Source organism: Coregonus lavaretus (genome assembly GCF_964263955.1).
Source record: "Coregonus lavaretus genome assembly, contig: HAP1_SCAFFOLD_4783, whole genome shotgun sequence".
NCBI lineage: Eukaryota > Metazoa > Chordata > Actinopteri > Salmoniformes > Salmonidae > Coregonus > Coregonus lavaretus.
The window spans coordinates 6632-28786 of record NW_028156194.1 but is presented as its reverse complement, the minus strand read 5'-3'; the positions used below and the strand labels follow the sequence as shown (position 1 = coordinate 28786).

General features: G+C 45.4%; 1 protein-coding gene across 1 annotated transcript in view; it reads right to left on the bottom strand.

Moving 5' to 3' along the window:
* LOC311126664 (phospholipid-transporting ATPase ID-like) overlaps window positions 1-19595 on the bottom strand; it is a gene marked incomplete at its 3' end in the record, with an annotated part of 31200 nt that extends 11605 nt beyond the window's left edge. Inside the window, exons 1-5 of the mRNA XM_084200653.1 lie at window positions 19521-19595; window positions 7353-7441; window positions 6529-6587; window positions 2089-2202; window positions 1629-1727 (exon numbers count right to left, since the gene is read on the bottom strand). Coding sequence (XP_084056779.1) covers window positions 1629-1727; window positions 2089-2202; window positions 6529-6587; window positions 7353-7395 — 315 coding nt within the window. The 5' untranslated portion in view covers window positions 7396-7441; window positions 19521-19595. The remainder of the gene's footprint in view (window positions 1-1628; window positions 1728-2088; window positions 2203-6528; window positions 6588-7352; window positions 7442-19520) is intronic.
* Between the last annotated feature and the right edge of the window lie 2560 nt (window positions 19596-22155).

Below are 22155 nucleotides of genomic sequence, written 5' to 3'. Positions count from 1 at the left end.
CCAACCAGTAAGAATTCCGGCTCTCACAGACCTGTTAGTTTTTCTTTAAGAAGCCCTCCTGTTCTCCACTCATTACCTGTATTTACATTACCTGTAACAACTGCACTTGTTTGAACTCGTTACCTGTATAAAAGACACCTGTCCACACACTCAATCAAACAGACTCCAACCTCTCCACAATGGCCAAGACCAGAGTGCTGTGTAAGGACATCAGGGATGCAATTGTAGACCTGCACAAGGCTGGGATGGGCTACAGGACAATAGGCAAGCAGCTTGGTGAGAAGGCAACAACTGTTGGCGCAATTATTAGAAAATTGAAGAAGTTCAAGATGACGGTCAATCACCCTCGGTCTGGGGCTCCACGCAAGATCTCACCTCGTGGGGCATCAATGATCATGAGGAAGGTGAGGGATCAGCCCAGAACTACACGGCAGGACCTGGTCAATGACCTGAAGAGAGCTGGGACCACAGTCTCAAAGAAAACCATTAGTAACACACTACGCCGTCATGGATTAAAATCCTGCAGCGCACGCAAGGTCCCCCTGCTCAAGCCAGCGCATGTCCAGGCCCGTCTGAAGTTTGCCAATGACCATCTGGATGATCCAGAGGAGGAATGGGAGAAGGTCATGTGGTCTGATGAGACAAAAATATAGCTTTTTGGTCTAAACTCCACTCGCCGTGTTTGGAGGAAGAAGAAGGATGAGTACAACCCCAAGAACACCATCCCAACCGTGAAGCATGGAGGTGGAAACATCATTCTTTGGGGATGCTTTTCTGCAAAGGGGACAGGACGACTGCACCGTATTGAGGGGAGGATGGATGGGGCCATGTATCGCGAGATCTTGGCCAACAACCTCCTTCCCTCAGTAAGAGCATTGAAGATGGGTCGTGGCTGGGTCTTCCAGCATGACAACAACCCGAAACACACAGCCAGGGCAACTAAGGAGTGGCTCCGTAAGAAGCATCTCAAGGTCCTGGAGTGGCCTAGCCAGTCTCCAGACCTGAACCCAATAGAACATCTTTGGAGGGAGCTGAAAGTCCGTATTGCCCAGCGACAGCCCCGAAACCTGAAGGATCTGGAGAAGGTCTGTATGGAGGAGTGGGCCAAAATCCCTGCTGCAGTGTGTGCAAACCTGGTCAAGACCTACAGGAAACGTATGATCTCTGTAATTGCAAACAAAGGTTTCTGTACCAAATATTAAGTTCTGCTTTTCTGATGTATCAAATACTTATGTCATGCAATAAAATGCAAATTAATTACTTAAAAATCATACAATGTGATTTTCTGGATTTTTTAGATTCCGTCTCTCACAGTTGAAGTGTACCTATGATAAAAATTACAGACCTCTACATGCTTTGTAAGTAGGAAAACCTGCAAAATCGGCAGTGTATCAAATACTTGTTCTCCCCACTGTATATATATATATATATATATATATATATATATATATTTATATATTATTGATTTTTTTTACCAGTTTTTGCTTTGTCATTATGGGGTATTGTGTGTAGATTGATGAGAAAAAAACCAATGTAATACATTTTAGAATAATGTCAAGGGGCTGAGCAGCAGTAAGGTGTGAAAGGTAAGGAGGGTGGCCCAAAGGCAGAGATCTCTTCATACTCACTATGTCATCTGTAGCGTCTTTAGCAGCAGTCACAGACAGCACCAGGACCAGAGGGACCACGGTCGTGAACCAGGACAGAGAGGAGATTGCAGGAATCACCTACCACAACCATAACATTCAACAAACGCTTAGGTAACATTTATACAACATCTACCCCCCCCCCCCCCCCCGTGATGAGCTGTGATGAGTTCTCTCTAGGTCCGGTATGTGGTGTGTTGTGTGTAACCCTCTATATGACAATGAGACTTTGCTAAAACGTTAACTTCCTGTTCTGAGTATGTCACTTCCTTAATCTTAATGCACTTCACTCAGTCATATCCTGTTTTCTTATTGGACTGATTATAGCGTTACTCTGGAAATCACATCAATCATTTCAATCATAGCCATCTGCTCAGCAATAACGTGGCCTGATAAGTATTTATATGCTAGCTAAAAAAGAATGTGTGTGTGTTCCACTCACTTGGAGTAACAGCAGAATGAGGAAGTAAGCATTGGCGATCCTCTGGAACTGTTCGAAGAGGTTGAGGGGCAGGAAGTTAAACGTGTTGTACTTAGACGTCTTAATGGCATTAGTCTGGAGGAGGGAAGGAGGGAGGGAGGGAGAGAGAGGGGAGAAGGGAGAAGAGATCACATTATGCCTATGAAGTTGAAAGTGCACTGTCTCAATTGAAAATGCACACTGTATCACCAACACAAAATCATTAAAATGAGAACCCATGCAAACAGACATGTTCCTCAGAGCTGGGAATCTCTGGCAGAAAAATAACCAACTTCCAGCTTGCAGTGCTGCAGCCAGATATAGCCTAACTCAATAGCCTAACTCAATCAAGGATAAAAAAGGGACACATTTCTAGACGGTGAAAAGACAAGACAAGAGAAGGGAAGACAATACAGGACAAGACAAGAGAAGACAAAAGAAGACAAGAGATGACAAGAGAAGACAAGAGAAGACAAGAGTTGACAAGAGAAAACAAGACAATACGATACAAGACAAGACAAGAGTAGAGTAGACCAGAGAAGACAAGACAATAGAAGAGTAGACAAGAGAAGAGAAAAGAAGACAATAGAAGACAAGAGAAGACAAGAGAAGACAATAGAAGACAAGAGAATACCATACAAAACAAGAGAAGAGAAGACAAGACAAGCAAAGACAAAAAAGACAAGAGAAGACAAAACAAGAGAAGACAAGAGAAGACAATATGATACAATACAAGAGAAGACAATACAATACAAGAGAAGACAAGACAAGACAAGAGAAGCATAGACAAGAGAAGGGAAAAGAAGACAAGAGAAGACAAGACAAGACAAAAGAAGACAAGAGAATACAAGAGAAGAGAAGAGAATACAAGACAGCAAAGAGAAGACAATATGATACAAGACAAGACAAGATAAGACAAGAGAATAGAAAACAATATGATACAAGACAAGAGAAGACAAGAGAAGACAAGAGAAGAGAAGATAATACATTACAAGAGAAGACAAGAGAAGACAAGAGAATAGAAAACAATACGATACAAGACAAGAGAAGACAAGAGAAGACAAGAGAAGACAAGAGAATACAATACAAGACAGTGAAGAGAAGAGAAGACAAGAGAAAACAAGAGAAGACAAGACACGAGAAGATAAGAGAAGAGAAGTGAAGACAAGAGAAGAGAAGACAATACAATACAAGAGAAGACAATACAGTACAAGATAAGACAAGACAAGAGAATAGAAGACAAGAGAAGACAAGAGAAGACAAGAGAAGACAAGAGAAGAGAATACAAGACAAGAGAAGACAATACAATACAAGATAAGACAAGACAAGATAATAGAAGACAAGAGAAGAGAATAGAATACAAGAGAAGACAAGAGAAGACAAGAGAAGACAATAGAAGAGAAGATAATACAAGTCAAGAGAAGACAAGACAAGGGAAGTCGACCAGAGCAAACCAGAGCAGACCAGAGCAGACCAGGCCAGAGCAGACCAGAGCAGACCAGAGCAGACCAGAGCAGACCAGGGCAGACCAGACCAGACCCCTAGCAGTCTGCCAGCAGCATGACAATAAACAGACAGTGTATAGTCTGGTCCCAGGGGACTAACTCAATACACAAGAGCATGCATGCACAAAGGACCACACACACACACACACACACACCAGGATGGTGAACCACAGAGGAGTTAACCCCTGAGGATAACAATGCATAGGCACATACACACACATATTCAACCAAATCAAATCAAATCAAATCAAATGTTATTGGCCACATGCGCCGAATACAACAGGTGCAGACATTACAGTGAAATGCTTACTTACAGCCCTTAACCAACAGTGCATTTATTTTTAATAAAAAAGTAAAATAAAACAACAACAAAAAAGTGTTGAGAAAAAAAGAGCAGAAGTAAAATAAAATAACAGTGGGGTACCGGGGCAGAGTCAATGTGCGGGGGCACTGGCTAGTTGAGGTAGTTGAAGTAATATGTACATGTGGGTAGAGTTAAAGTGACTATGCACAAATGATTAACAGAGTAGCAGCAGCGTAAAAAGATGGGGTGGGGGGTGGGGGTGGGGGGGCAGTGCAAATAGTCCGGGTAGCCATGATTAGCTGTTCAGGAGTCTTATGGCTTGGGGGTAGAAGCTATTGAGAAGCCTTTTGGACCTAGACTTGGCACTCCGGTACCGCTTGCCGTGCAGTAGCAGAGAGAACAGTCTATGACTGGAGTGGCTGGAGTCTTTGACAATTTTTAGGGCCTTCCTCTGACACCGCCTGGTATAGAGGTCCTGGATGGCAGGAAGCTTGGCCCCAGTGATGTACTGGGCCGTACGCACTACCCTCTGTAGTGCCTTGCGGTCGGAGGCCAAGCAGTTGCCATACCAGGCGGTGATGCAACCAGTCAGGATGCTCTCGATGGTGCAGCTGTAGAATTTTTTGAGGATCTGAGGACCCATGCCAAATATTTTCAGTCTCCTGAGGGGGAATAGGGTTTGTCGTGCCCTCTTCACGACTGTCTTGGTGTGTTTGGACCATGATAGTTCATTGGTGATGTGGACACCAAGGAACTTGAAGCTCTCAACCTGTTCCACTACAGCCCCGTCGATGAGAATGGGGGCGTGCTCAGTCCTCTTTTTTTTTTCCTGTAGTCCACAATCATCTCCTTTGTCTTGGTCACGTTGAGGGAGAGGTTGTTATCCTGGCACCACATGGCCAGGTCTCTGACCTCCTCCCTATAGGCTGTCTCATTGTTGTCGGTGATCAGGCCTACCACTGTTGTGTCGTCGGCAAACTTAATGATGATGTTGGAGTTGTGCCTGGCCATGCAGTCATGGGTGAACAGGGAGTACAGGAGGGGACTGAGCACGCAACCCTGAGGGGCCCCCGTGTTGAGGATCAGTGTGGCAGATGTGTTGTTACTTACCCTTACCACCTGGGGGCGGCCTGTCAGGAAGTCCAGGATCCAGTTGCAGAGGGAGGTGTTTAGTCCCAGGATCCTTAGCTTAGTGATGAGCTTTGAGGGCACTATGGTGTTGAATGCTGAGCTGTAGTCAATGAATAGCATTATCACATAGGTGTTCCTCTTGTCCAGGTGGGAAGGGGCAGTGTGGAGTGCAATAACGATTGCATCATCTGTGGATCTGTTGGGGCGGTATGCAAATTGGAGTGGGTCTAGGGTTTCTGGGATAATGGTGATGATGTGAGCCATGACCAGCCTTTCAAAGCACTTCATGGCTACAGACGTCAGTGCTACGGGTCGGTAGTCATTTAGGAAGGTTATCTTAGTGTCCTTGGGCACAGGGACTATGGTGGTCTGCTTGAAACATGTTGGTATTACAGACTCAGTCAGGGACATGTTGAAAATGTCAGTGAAGACACTTGCCAGTTGGTCAGCACATGCTCAGAGTACACGTCCTGGTAATCCGTCTGGCCCTGCAGCCTTGTGAATGTTGACCTGCTTAAAAGTCTTACTCACATCGGCTACGGAGAGCGTGATCACATAGTCATCCGGAACAGCTGGTGCTCTCATGCATGCTTCAGTGTTGCTTGCCTCGAAGCGAGCATAGAAGTGGTTTAGCTCGTCTGGAAGTCTTGTGTCACTGGGCAGCTCGCGGCTGTGCTTCCCTTTGTAGTCTGTAATAGTTTTCAAGCCCTGCCACATCCAACGAGCGTCAGAGCCAGTGTAGTACGATTCAATCTTAGTCCTGTATTGATTCTTTGCCTGTTTGATGGTTCGTCAGAGGGCATAGCGGGATTTCTTATAAGCGTCCGGGTTAGAGTCCCGCTCCTTGAAAGCGGCAGCTCTAGCCTTTAGCTCAGTGCGGATGTTTCCTGTAATCCATGGCTTCTGGTTGGGGTATGTACGTACGGTCACTGTGGGGACGACATCATCAATGCACTTATTGATAAAGCCAGTGACTGATGTGGTTTATTCCTCAATGCTATCTGAAGAATCCCGGAACATGTTCCAGTCTGTGCTAGCAAAACTGTCCTGTAGCTTAGCATCTGCGTCATCTGACCACTTTTTTATTAACCGAGTCACTGGTGCTTCCTGCTTTAGTTTTTGCTTATAAGCAGGAATCAGGAGGTTTTTTTTCCTCTGGTTGCACATTTGACATGCTGGTAGAAATTAGGTAGAACGGATTTAAGTTTCCCTGCATTAATGTCCCCGGCCACTAGGAGCGCTGCCTCTGGATGAGCGTTTTCCTGTTCACTAATGGCCTTATACAGCTCATTCAGTGCAATCTTATTGCCAGCATTGGTTTGTGGTGGTAAATAGACAGCTATGAAAAATATAGATGAAAACTCTCTTGGTAAATAGTGTGGTGTACAGCTTATCATAAGATACTCTACATCAGGCGAGCAAAACCTAGAGACTTCCTTAGTATTTGATTTGTGCACCAGCTGTTGTTTACAGGGAACTCACCGCATACTTGAAGGAGAGGTTATACTCTCTGTCATTTGCCCTCAGTTTCCTCTCCAACTCTGAGAGAACAGGACAGAGAGAGAGAAAGAGAGAGAGAGAGAGAGAGAGAGAGAGAGAGAGAGAGAGAGAGAGAGAGAGAGAGAGAGAGAGAGAGAGAGAGAGAGAACGACAGAGAGAGAGAGAGAGAGAGAGAGAGAGAGAGAGAGAGAGAGAGAGAGAGAGAGAGAGAGAGAGAGAGAGAGAGAGAGAGAGAGAGAGAGAGAGAGAGAGAGAGAAGAGAACACTGTATATATACATAATATGACATTTATTATTTTGGAACTTTGTGAGTGTAAAGTTTACTGTTAATTTTATTATTTGTTTCACTTTTGTTTATTATCTACTTCACTTGCTATGACAATGTTAACTTATGTTTCCCATGCCAATAAAGCCCTTAAATTGAAATTGAATTGAAATTGAATTGAAATTGAATTGAATAGAATTGAGAGAGAGAGAGAGAGAGAGAGAGAGAGAGAGAGAGAGAGAACAGGACAGAGAGAGAGAGAGAGAGCGAGAGAGAGAGAGAAAGAGGGGGGAGAGAGAGAGACAGAGAGAGAGTAGTAGTAATTTGGTTTCATTATATAATCAGGTTATACTAGCGTAATAAACAGTACATTTTTATAAACCTGTCAGCAACGGGTGTGGCTGAAATAGCCGAATCCTGTAATTTGAAGGGGTGTCCACATACTTTTGTATATATAGTGTATCTCTAAACCAATGGCTCATTTCGAAATATGAAATGTCTTTAGAGCAGTCAAGTCCGGAGACTCCAATCAGATCCTTACCACTCTCTTTCTTATGGGCATAGTCTAGGCCAAAGAACGACATCTTATCTGCCTCTTCTTCACACTCTTCATCTACCCATGGAATTTATCTGGGGATTGGAGAGAACATGGTTACTTGTGGACTAAAATACCCATTCACTTAATTTAACAACCACTGTAAACAATAACACAAGTAACAGACTATCATCCCAGGGTGAAACATGTTGGGGATCCTAAATGAGATACTTCTGCTTCTCATGGGAGAGTGTTTTGGAGAAAGTACCCTATGAGGTGTCCAGTGTCCAGCTTGGTTTGTGAACATCTGGGAGATCTTAAGAGATCCAAATATCATATCCCCTCTCTCTCTCTCTCTCTCTCTCTCTCTCTCTCTCTCTCTCTCTCTCTCTCTCTCTCTCTCTCTCTCTCTCTCTCTCTCTCTCTCTCTCTCTCTCTCTCTCTCTCTCTCTCTCTCTCTCTCTCTCTCTCTCTCTCTCTCTCTCTCTCTCTCTCTCTCTCTCTCTCTCTCTCTCTCTCTCTCTCTCTCTCTCTCTCTCTCTCAGTATAAACAACATATCCTTTATATCTGTCTGTGTGTGGCCAGGCAGTTTCATTTTCAGTCAGATTCTTGCTGTGAGTTTCATCAGCCTCCTCAACCTTTGACCTCTTCCCCATCATACAGGGAGGGAGGGTTGGTGGTGAGTCAAAGGGAGGGGCCCCTTCAAAATAGCCATTAAAATCATGTGTGTGTGAGTGAAATCACATTAGCCACTACCAAGCACTGCATCCTGCCTCACTCACGTTTTATGCTTCAAGGTTTTATAGGGAAGGTCACATTTATAGAGAATATTTTTGGGATGATTTGGGCGGTTGTGCTTGTTGATAAAACAGAGATGAGAGGAGCCTTATGAGCCAATTAAATGATTCAGAAAGGTCAACGCCTTTACACATTAAACCTTACAGACTTCAAACAAACATTCTGCCAAACACTCTGCCAGCCAGTATCAGGGATGACAACACTCTGCCAGGCAGTATCAGGGATGACAACACTCTGCCAGACAGTATCAGGAATGACAACACTCTGCCAGCCAGTATCAGGGATGACCCAACACTCTGCCAGACAGTATCAGGAATGACACAACACTCTGCCAGCCAGTATCAGGGATGACACAACACTCTGCCAGACAGTATCAGGGATGACACAACACTCTGTCAGACAGTATCAGGGATGACACAACACTCTGCCAGACAGTATCAGGGATGACACAACACTCTGCCAGACAGTATCAGGGATGACACAACACTCTGTCAGACAGTATCAGGGATGACACAACACTCTGTCAGACAGTATCAGGGATGACACAACACTCTGCCAGACAGTATCAGGGATGACAACACTCTGCCAGACAGTATCAGGGATGACACAACACTCTGCCAGACAGTATCAGGGATTACAACACTCTGCCAGACAGTATCAGGGATGACACAACACTCTGCCAGACAGTATCAGGCAGTATCAGGGATGACCCAACACTCTGTCAGGCAGCATCAAGGATGATACAACACTCTGCCAGACAGTATCAGGGATGACAACACTCTGCCAGACAGTATCAGGGATGACACAACACTCTGCCAGACAGTATCAGGGATGACACAACACTCTGCTATCCAGTATCAGGGATGACACAACACTCTTCTATCCAGTATCAGGGATGACCCAACACTCTGCCAGCCAGTATCAGGGATGACAACACTCTGCCAGAAAGTATCAGGGATGACACAACACTCTGCTATCCAGTATCAGGAATGACACAACACTCTGCCAGCCAGTATCAGGGATGACAACACTCTGCCAGACAGTATCAGGGATGACAACACTCTGCCAGACAGTATCAGGGATGACACAACACTCTGCCAGACAGTTTCAGGGATGACGTCACTCTGCCAGACAGTATCAGGGATGACGTCACTCTGCCAGACAGTATCAGGGATGACAACACTCTGCCAGCCAGTATCAGGGATGACGTCACTCTGCCAGACAGTTTCAGGGATGACGTCACTCTGCCAGACAGTATCAGGGATGACGTCACTCTGCCAGACAGTATCAGGGATGACGTCACTCTGCCAGACAGTATCAGGGATGACGTCACTCTGCCAGACAGTATCAGGGATGACGTCACTCTGCCAGACAGTATCAGGGATGACACAAGTGTGTTTGTGCAGCTGTTTTACATTTACATTTGAGTCATTTAGCAGATGCTCTTATCCAGAGCGACTTACAGTAGTGAGTGCATACACTTTCATACTTTCTTCATACTGGTCCCCCGTGGGAATCAAACCCACAACCCAGGCGTAGCAAGTGCCATGCTCTACCAACTGAGCTACGGAAGACTATTAGGCTCCGCCTCTCAGGACTGGCTGTCATGGTGAACTCATCTCTCGACATATTTATAGCACATACGTGTGTATTTAAGAATGTGTGTTTTAAAACAGTCACACAGAGGCCCCAGTCCGCTCAAATACACACACACACGCGCAAGTACGTACGCACACACAGACACACACACATACTCTCATGCTCCTTCCAGTGTCACCTTCAAGCCTACCATCCATCCATCATCTATTCATTGTGTAAAGCCCTCCAAATATACCAAGACAAACAGTCCCCTTATTTAAACAGCCTCCTGAAGACAACTATACAGCCCCCTAAAACCACTACACAGTACATTTTCCATCACAGTCTGGGATCCGTTGCCAAACAGGGCAGATCATTAAAGCAACGAGGAGGAGCTGAACCAACCACACCTACTCTAGCGCTTAAAATGTCATCAGGATAATGTCATCAGGGTAATGTCATCAGGATAATGTCATCAGAGTAATGTCATCAGGATAATGTCATCAGGGTAATGTCATCAGGGTAATGTCATCAGGATAATGTCATCAGGGTAATGTCATCAGGGTAATGTCATCAGGGTAATGTCATCAGGGTAATATCAGCAGGATAATTTCATCAGGATAATGTCATCAGGATAATGTCATCAGGCTAATGTCATCAGGGTAATTTCATCAGGATAATGTCATCAGGATAATGTCATCAGGATAATGTCATCAGGGTAATGTCATCAGGGTAATGTCATCAGGGTAATGTCATCAGGGTAATATCAGCAGGATAATGTCATCAGGGTAATGTCATCAGGATAATGTCAGATATTCCTCCAGAGTGATCATATAATCACATCCTTCATAAGGTCTGATCATGCTTTAATCCTAAATGTCAAATGTTAGTGTCACGCCCTGGCTCTGGGGACTCTTTAATGTTGAGCCAGGGTGTTAGTTTCTATGTTTAGTTTTCAAGGTTTATGTTCTAGATCGTGTGGATCTATGTTGGCCAGGGTGGTTCCCAATCAGAGGCAGCTGATTCTCGTTGTCTCTGATTGGGAACCATACTTAGGCAGCCTGTTTGGCACAGTTAATTGTGGGATCTTGATCTGTATAGGTTTGTGGTGTTTAACCTTTAGACTTCACATATCGTTTTGTTGTTTTTGTTGTTATTGTTAAAGTACTAATTAAAAGATGTACGCCTATCACGCTGCGCCTTGGTCCGGTTCTTACAACGATCGTGACAGAAGATCCCACCAAAGAAGGAGTAAGCAGCGTGTTCAGGAGCAGACACCCGGAAAGGAACTGGAGAAGTTGGCGATGTCCCAGGTGGGCGAATGGTGGTCTTGGGAGGACATGTTCGCGGGCAAAGGGCCATGGGCAAATGTTAAAGCCCTGGCGAGAGAGGAGGTACGGCGCCAACCGTGCCGTCGTCGGACAGGCGAGAGGCAACCCCAATACATTTTTTTGGGGGGGCACACGGCATGGACGACGGGGCTGCTGGAGGCAGCTACAGGGCGAGTTTGTGGACTAGGAGAGGAGGCCACCAGGTTACGGGGGCCACTGGTCACGAGGGAGAAGGAGAATGTAGAGGCACGGCATCAACACGGGGGTCCCTCAGGGGTGTGTGCTTAGTCCCCTCCTGTACTCCCTGTTCACCCACGACTGTGTGGCCACGCATGACTCCAACACCATCATTAAGTTTGCCGACGACACGACTGTGGTAGGCCTGATCACCGACAACGATGAGACAGCCTACAGGGAGGTCAGAGACAACAACAACCTCTCCCTCAACATGAGCAAGACAAAGGAGCTGATTGTGGACTACAGGAAAAGGAGGGCCGAGCACGCCCCCATTCACATCGACAGGGCTGTAGTGGAGCGTGTCGAGAGCTTCAAGTTCCTTGGTGTCCACATCACTAACAAACTAACATGGTCCAAACACACCAAGAGAGTCGTGAAGAGGGCACGACAAAACCTATTCCCCCTGAGGAGACTGAAAAGATTTGGCATGGGTCCTCAGATCCTCAAAAAGTTATACAGCTGCACCATCGAGAGCATCCTGACTGGTTGCATCACCACTTGGTATGGCAACTGCTCGGCCTCCGACCGCAAGCCACTACAGATGGTAGTGCGTACGGCCCAGTACATCACTGGGGCCAAGCTTCCTGCCATCCAGGACCTCTAAACCAGGCAGAGGCAGAGGAAGGCCCTAAAAATTGTCAAAGACTGTAGCCACCTAAGTCATAGACTGTTCTCTCTGCTACTGCATGGCAAGCAGAAAGGCTCCTTAATAGCTTCTACCCCCAAGCCATAAGACTGCTAAACAGTTAATCAAATGGCTACCCGGACTATTTGCATTGACCCCCTTTTTTACGCTGCTGCTACTCTCTGTTTATTATATATGCATAGACAATTTACCCCTACCTACATGTACATATTACCTCAATTACCTCTTCTAACCTGTACCCCCGCACATTGACTCGGTACCAGTACCCCCTGTATATAGCCTCGTTATTGTTATTTTATTGTGTTACAGACAAAAATACTCCTCAGTTTCATCAGCTGTCCAGGTGGCTGGTCTAAGATGATCCCGCAGGCGAAGAAACCGGATGTGGAGGTCCTGGGCTGGCATGGTTACACGTGGTCTGCAGTTGTGAGGCCGGTTGGACGTATTCTCTAAAACTCAGTTGGAGGTGGCTTATGGTAGAGAAATTTGCATTAAATTCTCTGGCAACAGCTCTGGTGGACATTCCTGCAGTCAGCATGCCATTGCACGCTCCCTCAAAACTTGAGACATCTGTGGCATTGTGTTGTGTGACAAAACTACACATTTTAGAGTGGCCTTTTATTGTCCCCAGCAGAAGATGCACCTGTGTAATGATCATGCTGTTTAATCAGCTTCTTGATATGCCACACCTGTCAGGTGGATGGATTATCTTGGCAAAGGAGAAATGCTTACTAACAGGGATGTAAACAAATTTGTGCACAACATTTGAGAGAAATATGCTTTTTTGTGTGTATGGAAAAGCTCATGAAATCTCATGAAACATGGGACCAACACTTTACATGTTGCGTGTATATTTTTGTTCAGTATATAACTGAGATGTGGTTGTCTCACCTAGCTATTTTAAGATGAATGCACCAACCGTAAGTCACTCTGGATAAGAGTCCTATGAGAGGGTGATCTGTAGCCCAGCTAATTCTGAGACGTCATGTACAGTTGATCTTATGTTTGTCAACAGGAAGTGGACAGGAATAACAGCTCTCTGCTGTTATCAGCTACCTGGTTATAATTAGCTTCACTCTTAATGTACTAAGCAAGACACAAGGCTTTCCATTAAAAAGCAAGAGCATCCCAATGAATCTCTAGCTGCATTGTTAAAAGCAGGCAATTTTCTTAATCGCAAATACAATTTGACTGAGAGCTGTTGGAATGGGAGCGGAGGAAGTAGGAGATGTCTGGGAATTCGTGGGAGTGGCCTCCCCAATGTCTGGCTGCTATGTAAAGGGTCTCACATTGTGTGTGTGTGTGTGTGTGTGTGTGTGTGTGTGTGTGTGTGTGTGTGTGTGTGTGTGTGTGTGTGTGTGTGTGTGTGTGTGTGTGTGTGTGTGTGTGTGTGTGTGTGTGTGTGTCTTACAGGAGACGAAGGTGAATCAGCAATTCAGGATGTGACCTCTTCACATGACTGTAAGGTCACACAAAACTCCCGATGGCTGCATAAGATGTTGTCATATCTGTTACATATCTGTTACACACACATACACACACTATCTACATTGCTAACCCAGTTACCCACTAACTAACACATAAAGTTAAATACTCTCTCTAAGGCACTTTTATGACCAAGTATGGTAACACATACAGTAGCTAAAACCTGTGGTGACAGAAAGCCTTGATTAACTGCTGATAACACATCACAATAGCAGGAAGCCTTGATAGCAGACCGGACCGGACCGGACCAAGACCACTGAACGGCTGAAAGGAAAACACTGTTGTAGCCTTACTGCCCAGACAGAGCTGGGAGTTCGGACCAAGGAATTTTTCAAACCGTACTCTATGACAATACTAGTAAGGCATGGACCATGGCAAAACATTCTGACAATGCTTCAGTATAGTTCATGGACTATAGGCAAACATACAAACCTGTCTGTTGCGACACAAAAGATACAGCAAGGGTTCATTTAGCATAAGCAACTGGTGAGCACAAAGCAGAGTAACAATAGGGGACTGTGGGATATGTTGAGCCATTTTTTACATGCAGCATCACTACGTCAAGGGAAATATAGTATTAGTTCTAAAAATATATCTACATATATTTCAGGATGTTGTGTATCCCTGGAAATAATCAGCAAAGTGTCACCGGCCACATCATCACATGATGCATTTTGATGATGGGGCCCGGTGACACTTTGCTTTTTGAAAGTCCAATATCTGGAAAACTTGACTGCTGACATGCAAAACATTTTGGGATTGTATCAACAGTGGACTAATTAAATAAATACCAAAATATCGTTTTTGAGTGGATTTTCCCTTTAAGGTTATGATAATCTAGGTTGGACCTGGGCTAAGGAGAGCTGATCAGAAATCAGTGGTTAGGGGAGATATAGAGATTGCGGTGATGAGCTATGGGTGGATACTGTCTGTAGATAAATGAGTAATGCCTCCTGTAAAGCAATGGAAATCACCTGACAATGTCATGTACTATCTGATGTCAATATAAAGTTGGAGGGGAGAGAGTGGTGGCAGTTGTGGGGCTGTGAATCTGAATGAGGGGGTAGGAAAGGGGAGGTGAAGAGAGGAGTAGGAGAGGAGAGGAGAGGAGAGGAGAGGAGAGGAGAGGAGAGGAGAGGAGAGGAGAGGAGAGGAGAGGAGAGGAGAGGAGAGGAGAGGAGAGGAGAGGAGAGGAGAGGAGAGGAGAGGAGAGGAGAGGAGAGGGGGAGGGGAGGGGAGGAGAGGAGAGGAGAGCAGGGGAGGAGATTGGGAGGGAGAAGGAGAGGAGAGGAGAGCAGGGGAGAAGGGGAGGAGATTGGGAGGGCGAAGGAGAGGAGAGCAGGGGAGAAGGGGAGGAGATTGGGAGAGAGAAGGAGAGGAGATGGGCGGGACAACGTAACTTATTTTGACCGGAGCACAGAGAACACAAAAGCCCCGAACAATCAACTGCTGAATAATTCACCTGACCTCTCAGGCCACAATGCCGAATGTGAGTGGCCCCTCTCAGTTTACCTGATAACAACACAACGCTTAGATTGACCCTTTAAGACTAATTATACTGGTTATCCTTCATTATTAAACAGTCTTGTTCCTTTGACAGCAGCACAATCGTATTAATGATCGCCTCAACACACACACACTTTTCACACACACACACACACACACACACACACACACACACACACACACACTTTTCACAGACACACACACACACACACACACAAGGAGTGCAAATAGAGTTTAAATATTGCAATGTTGGTTTGATTGCTCTACAGTAAGTGTCAACTGCCTGTCTGGTGATTTGACCCCTTCAATACATCAGATGATATGACCCCTTCAATACATCAGATGATATGACCCCTTCAACAAATTATCTGATTTGACCCCTTCAATACATCAGGTGATATGACCCCTTCAATACATTATCTGATTTGACCCCTTCAATACATCAGGTGATATGACCCCTTCAATACATCAGGTGTTATGACCTCTTCAAATCATCAGATGATTTGACCCCTTCAATACATCAGATGATATGACCACTTCAATACACAGATCATTTGACCCCTTCAATACATCAGATGATATTACGAATGTGAAACTGGTTATTATGATGAATACAGTGCCTTGCAAAAGTATTCATCCCCCTTGGCGTTTTTCCTATTTTGTTGCATTACAACCTGTAATTTAAATTGATTTTTATTTGGATTCCATGTAAATGACATACACAAAATAGTCTAAATTGGTGAAGTGAAATGAAAAAAAGACTTGTTTTAGAAAATTCTAAAATAAAAACGGAAAAGTGGTGCGTGCATATGTATTCACCCCCTTTGCTATGAAGCCCCTAAATAAGATCTGGTGCAACCAATTACCTTCAGAAGTCACATAATTAGTTAAATAAAGTCCACCTGTGTGCTATCTAAGTGTCACATGATCTGTCACATGATCTCAGTATACAGCTCTGGAAAAAATTAAGAGACCACTGCAAATTTTTCTTAAATCAGCATCTCTACATGTATGACAGCCATTTCCATTCTAGTGTCCGTTGAATTCCAACACAGGCACACCTCATTCTACTGAATTAGGTACTGATTAGGTGATCACCTGAACCAAATCTTATTTAATAAGGAAAAGTATAAAATCCACTGCTGTGGTCATCACTATCCTCCTGCCAGGTCAATCAAGGTGTGGATGGAGGACCACCAGATCAAGACTCTGTCATGGCCAGCCCAATCTCCAGACCTGAACCCCAATGAAAACTTCTCGAATGTGATCAAGAGGAAGATGGATGGTCACAAGCCATCAAACAAAGCCGAGCAGCTTGAATTTTTGCGCCAGGAGTGGCATAAAGTCACCCAACATCAATGTGAAAGACTGGTGGAGAGCATGCCAAGACGCATGAAAGCTGTGATTGAAAATCAGGGTTATTCCACCAAATATTGATTTCTGAACTCTTCCTAAGTTAAAACATTAGTATTGTGTTGTTTAAAAATGAACATGAACTTATTTTCTTTGCGTTGTTCGAGGTCTGACAACACTGCATCTTTTTTGTTATTTTGACCAGTTGTCATTTTCTGCAAATAAATGCTCTAAATGACAATATTTTTATTTGGAATTTAGGAGAAATGTTGTCAGTAGTTTATAGAATAAAACAAAAATGTTATTTTTACCCAAACACATACCTATAAATAGTAAAACCAGAGAAACTGATAATTTTGCAGTGGTCTCTTAATTTTTTCCAGAGCTGTATATACACCTGTTCTGAAAGGCCCCAGAGTCTGCAACGCCACTAAGCAAGGGGCACCACCAAGCAAGCAGCACCATGAAGACCAAGGAGCTCTCCAAACAGGTCAGGGACAAAGTTGTGGAGAAGTACAGATAAGGGTTGGGTTATAAAAAAATATCTGAAACTTTGAACATCCCACGGAGCACCATTAAATCCATTATAAAAAAATGGAAAGAATATGGCACCACAACAAACCTGCCAAGAGAGGGCCGCCCACCAAAACTCACGGACCAGGCAAGGAGGGCATTCATCAGAGAGGCAACAAAGAGACCAAAGATAACCCTGAAGGAGCTGCAAAGCTCCACAGCGGAGATTGGAGTATCTGTCCATAGGACCACTTTAAGCCATACACTCCACAGAGCTGGGCTTTATGGAAGAGTGGCCAGAAAAAAGCCATTGCTTAAAGAAGAAAATAAGCAAACACGTTTGGTGTTCGCCAAAAGGCATGTGGGAGACTCCCCAAACATATGGAAGAAGGTACTCTAGTCAGATGAGACTAAAATTGAGTTTTTTGGCCATCAAGGAAAACACTATGTCTGGCGCAAACCCAACACCTCTCATCACCCCAAGAACACCATCCCCACGGTGAAGCCTGGTGTTGGCTGCATCATGCTGTGGGGATGTTTTTAATCGGCAGGTACTGGGAAACTGGTCAGAATTGAAGGAATCATGGATGGCGCTAAATCCAGGGAAATTCTTGAGGGAAACCTGTTTCAGTCTTCCAGAGATTTGAGACTGGGACGGAGGTTCACCTTCCAGCAGGACAATGACCCTAAGCATACTGCTAAAGCAACACTTGAGTGGTTTAAGGGGAAACATTTAAATGTCTTGGAATGGCCTAGTCAAAGCCCAGACCTCAATCCAATTGAGAATCTGTGGTATGACTTAAAGATTGCTGTACACCAGCGGAACCCATCCAACTTCAAGGAGCTGGAGCCGTTTTGCCTTGAATAATGGGCAAAAATCCCAGTGGCTAGATGTGCCAAGCTTATGGAGACATACCCCAAGAGACTTGCAGCTGTAATTGCTGCAAAAGGTGGCTCTACAAAGTATTGACTTTTGGGGGGGGGTGAATAGTTATGCACGCTCAAGGTTTCTGTTTATTTTTTCTCATTATTTCTTGTTTGTTTCACAATAAAAAATATTTTGCATCTTCAAAGTGGTAGGCATGTTGTGTAAATCAAACGATACAAACCCCCAAAAAATCCATTTTAATTCCAGGTTGTAAGGCAACAAAATAGGAAAAATGCCAAGTGGGGTGAATACTTTCGCAAGCCACTGTACATAATTGATGTCTTTAGATTGGCTGCAGGGGACTTGGAGGTCACCAGGTGAAAGTTACAATGGCCTGTGCAGGATACTGAGGGCGACAACAAAGCAATGCTAATAGGGCTGCACATTTATTTGTAACAGCACAAACGCTGCACAATAGTGTGTGTGTGTTTGGGTGTTGTCACTTACACACAACACACCAAAATAACGTTTGTCACAATGACTGGCTAGAGCAAGCCAAAACAATGTCTGTCATACAGTGAATGGCTAGAGCAAGCCAAAACAATGTCTGTCATACAGTGAATGGCTAGAGCAAGCCAAAACACAGCAGGACACTAAGTATGCACGTGACATCAATGATGTTATAGACCCTCCTCTTCCTCCTCCTCATCATCAGTATCATTCCAAAAATCACTCCACAGTAATCAAGAGCATTTTCCTGTCTGACATCCTTTCCAGACAAACAAGGACATATTTTCGGACTGAAACAAACCCTCCTACTAGACAAATAGAGACAGAGCTGAAGTAGAGAAACTAGCAGTAATAAACGTTTATGTCTACCAATTCACAGGACAGTACCTTCTTCAGAGAAAGATAACATTTATCTGGTTGTTTAAAGGTTAGAAATCATTGGAGGGACGTTTTAAATATGTGAAAAAGTCACAAAAAGTATTCCGACCTGCCTGCCTTCCAAGACACTGTACCAGAGTACTCTGCGTGAGTGACCACACACACACATACCTCTCTCTCTCTCTCTCTCTCTCTCTCTCTCTCTCTCTCTCTCCTCTCTCTCTCTCTCTCTCTCTCTCTCTCTCTCCTCTCTCTCTCTCTCTCTCTCTCTCTCTCTCTCTCTCTCTCTCTCTCTCTCTCTCTCTCTCTCTCTCTCTCTCTCTCTCTCTCTCTCTCTCTCTCTCTCTCTCTCTCTCTCTCTCTCTCTCTCTCTCTCTCTCTCTCTCTCTCTCTCTCTCTCTCTCTCTCTCTCTCTCTCTCTCTCTCTCTCTCGTCAACGGGACAACAGTAACAACAATAACCAAGGGTCAAAATAACCACTGAACAATAACAATAAGCATAGAGGACATGTGCAGGTTGGTTGGTCTGTCAGACACTGTCCCTCATCTTATGGCAGGCAGCAATGTAGTGCGCTGCCAACCCATAGATCTCTGCGTCCTCCCCCAACAGGACGGGTAGCCTATCTCTCTCTCTCTCTCTCTCTCTCTCTCTCTCTCTCTCTCTCTCTCTCTCTCTCTGTCTCTCTCCTACTCTCTCTCTCTCTCTCTCTCTCTCTCTCTCTCTCTCTCTCCTCCTACTCCCTCTCTCTCTCTCTCTCTCTCAAACCATTCACTCCTGGAGTCATTCCTTTCACTCATTCCTTCCATTGCTTTCTTTTCAGGAGTACCCAGGGAAGAAAAGAGTGAAGAAAGATGGAGCGAGGGAGAGAGTGAACAGTCCCTTTCATTCATTGCTACTTCCTGTGTGCCTGACCCTCTCCCCCACCCTGAACCCTGAACCCTGAAGTCAAGAGGCTAGCCGTTGCTCTTACCGTTAGTCCCAGCTCCAGCCGTGTGTGTCCGACGGAGTGTGTGTCCGACGGAGCGTGTGTCCGACGGAGTGTGTGTCCGACGGAGTGTGTGTCCGACGGAGTGTGTGTCCGACGGAGTGTGTGTCCGACGGAGTGTGTGTCCGACGGAGTGTGTGTGAGACGAAGGGCCAGTATTGGGAAAGTCCCGACCAAGAAACAAGCTGCTAATATTTCGTCAAAGCTATCCCCCTCCTCCTTCACTATCTGTCCCCCTCCTCCTCTTTATGTTATTCTACCCTTCTCTTTCTTTGTCTCTGATCCCTCCTGTCTCTCTCTCTCTCTAACTCCTCCCTCCGTCACTCATTCACTCTCTCTCTAACTGCTCCTTCCTTCACTCATTCACTGTCTCTGTCTAACTCAAATCAAATCAAATCAAATTGTATTTGCCACATTTGCCAAATACAACAGGTGTAGATATTACAGTGAAATGCTTACTTACAAGCCCTTAACCAACAACACAGTTTTTTAAGAAAAAAATACAAAATTGCAAATAATTAAAGAGCAGCAGTAAAATAAAATAACAGTAGGGAGGTTATATACAGGGGGTACCGGTACAGAGTCAATGTGCGGGGGCACCGGTTAGTCGAGGTAATTGAGGTAATATGTACATGTTGGTAGAGTTAAAGTGATTATGCATAAATAATAAACAGAGTAGCAGCAGCGTAAAAGAGGGGGTTGGGGTGGGGTGGGGTGGGGTGGCAATGCAAATAGTCTGGATAGCCATGATTATCTGTTAAGAAACTTTTTGGACCTAGACTTGGCTTGCCATGCAGTAGCAGAGAGAGCAGTCTATGACTAGGGTGGCTGGAGTCTTTGATAATTTTTAGGGCCTTCCTCTGACACCGCCTGGTATAGAGGTCCTGGATGAGAGGAAGCTTGGCCCCAGTGATGTACTGGGCCGTACGCACTACCCTCTGTAGTGCCTTGCGGTCGGAGGCCGAGCAGTTGCCATACCAGGTGGTGATGCAACCAGTCAGGATGCTCTCGATGGTGCAGCTGTAGAACTTTTTGAAGATCTGAGGACCCATGCCAAATCTTTTCAGTCTCCTGAGGGGGAATAGGCTTTGTCGTGCCCTCTTCACGACTGTCTTGGTGTGTTTGGACCATGTTAGTTTGTAGGTGATGTGGACACCAAGGAACTTGAAGCTCTCAACCTGTTCCACTACAGCCACTGTCTCTCTCTAACTCCTCCCTCCCTCACTCATTCACTCTCTCTCTAACTCCTCCCTCCCTCACTCATTCACTCTCTCTCTAACTCCTCCCTCCCTCACTCATTCACTCTCTCTCTAACTCCTCCCTCCCTCACTCATTCACTCTCTCTCTAACTCCTCCCTCCCTCACTCATTCACTATCTCTCTAACTCCTCCCTCCCTCACTCATTCACTCTCTCTCTAACTCCTCCCTCCCTCACTCATTCACTATCTCTCTAACTCCTCCCTCCCTCACTCATTCACTATCTCTCTCTAACTCCTCACTCATTCTCTCTAACTCTTCCCTCACTCATTCACTAACTCCTCACTCATTCACTGTCTCTCTCTAACTCTTCCTCACTCACTCATTCACTGTCTCTAACTCCTCATCCCTCACTCATTCACTGTCTCTAACTCCTCCTCCCTCACTCATTCACTGCCTCTCTCTAACTCCTCCTCACTCATTCACTGTCTCTCTACAACCCCTCCTCCCTCACTCATTCACTATCTCTCCATAACTCCTCCTCCCTCACTCATTCACTGTCTCAAATATTCCTCATTCCTCTTTCTAGCTTTATCTGTTTTATCTTCACCTCTCTGTCTCACGTTCCCCCTCTCTCTTCTCCTCTCTGTCTCACATTCCCCCGCTCTCTTCTCTTCCCTTCTCCTCTCTGTCTAACGTTCCCCCTCTCTCATCTCCTCTCTTCTCCTCTATATGTCACGTTCCCCCGCTCTCTTACCCTCTCTCCTCCTCTCTTCTCCTCTCTGTCTAACGTTCCCCCTCTCTCATCTCCTCTCTTCTCCTCTATATGTCACGTTCCCCCGCTCTCTTACCCTCTCTCCTCCTCTCTTCTCCTCTCTGTCTAACGTTCCCCCTCTCTCATCTCCTCTCTTCTCCTCTATATGTCACGTTCCCCCGCTCTCTTACCCTCTCTCCTCCTCTCTTCTCCTCTCTGTCTCACATTCCCCCTCTCATCTCCTCTCTGCCTCACATTCCCCCTCTCAGTTCTCTCTTCTCCTCTCTGTCTCACGTTCCCCCTCTCACTTCTCTCTTCTCCTCTCTGCCTCACGTTCCCCCTCTCAGTTCTCTCTTCTCCTCTCTGCCTCACGTTCCCCCTCTCAGTTCTATCTTCTCCTCTCTGTCTCACGTTCCCCCTCTCTCTCCTCCTCTCTTCTCCTCTCTGCCTCACGTTCCCCCTCTCTCTCCTCCTCTCTTCTCCTCTCTGCCTTACCCTCTCTCCTCCTCTCTTCTCCTCTCTGCCTCACGTTCCCCCTCTCACTTCTCTCCTTTCCTCTCTGTCTCATGTTCCCCCTCTCACTTCTCTTTTCTCCTCTCACGTCTGGCTGGTGAGAGGGAGGTGGGATTGGAATCTAGAGGGGACTCAGACACTTACACACACAAGATA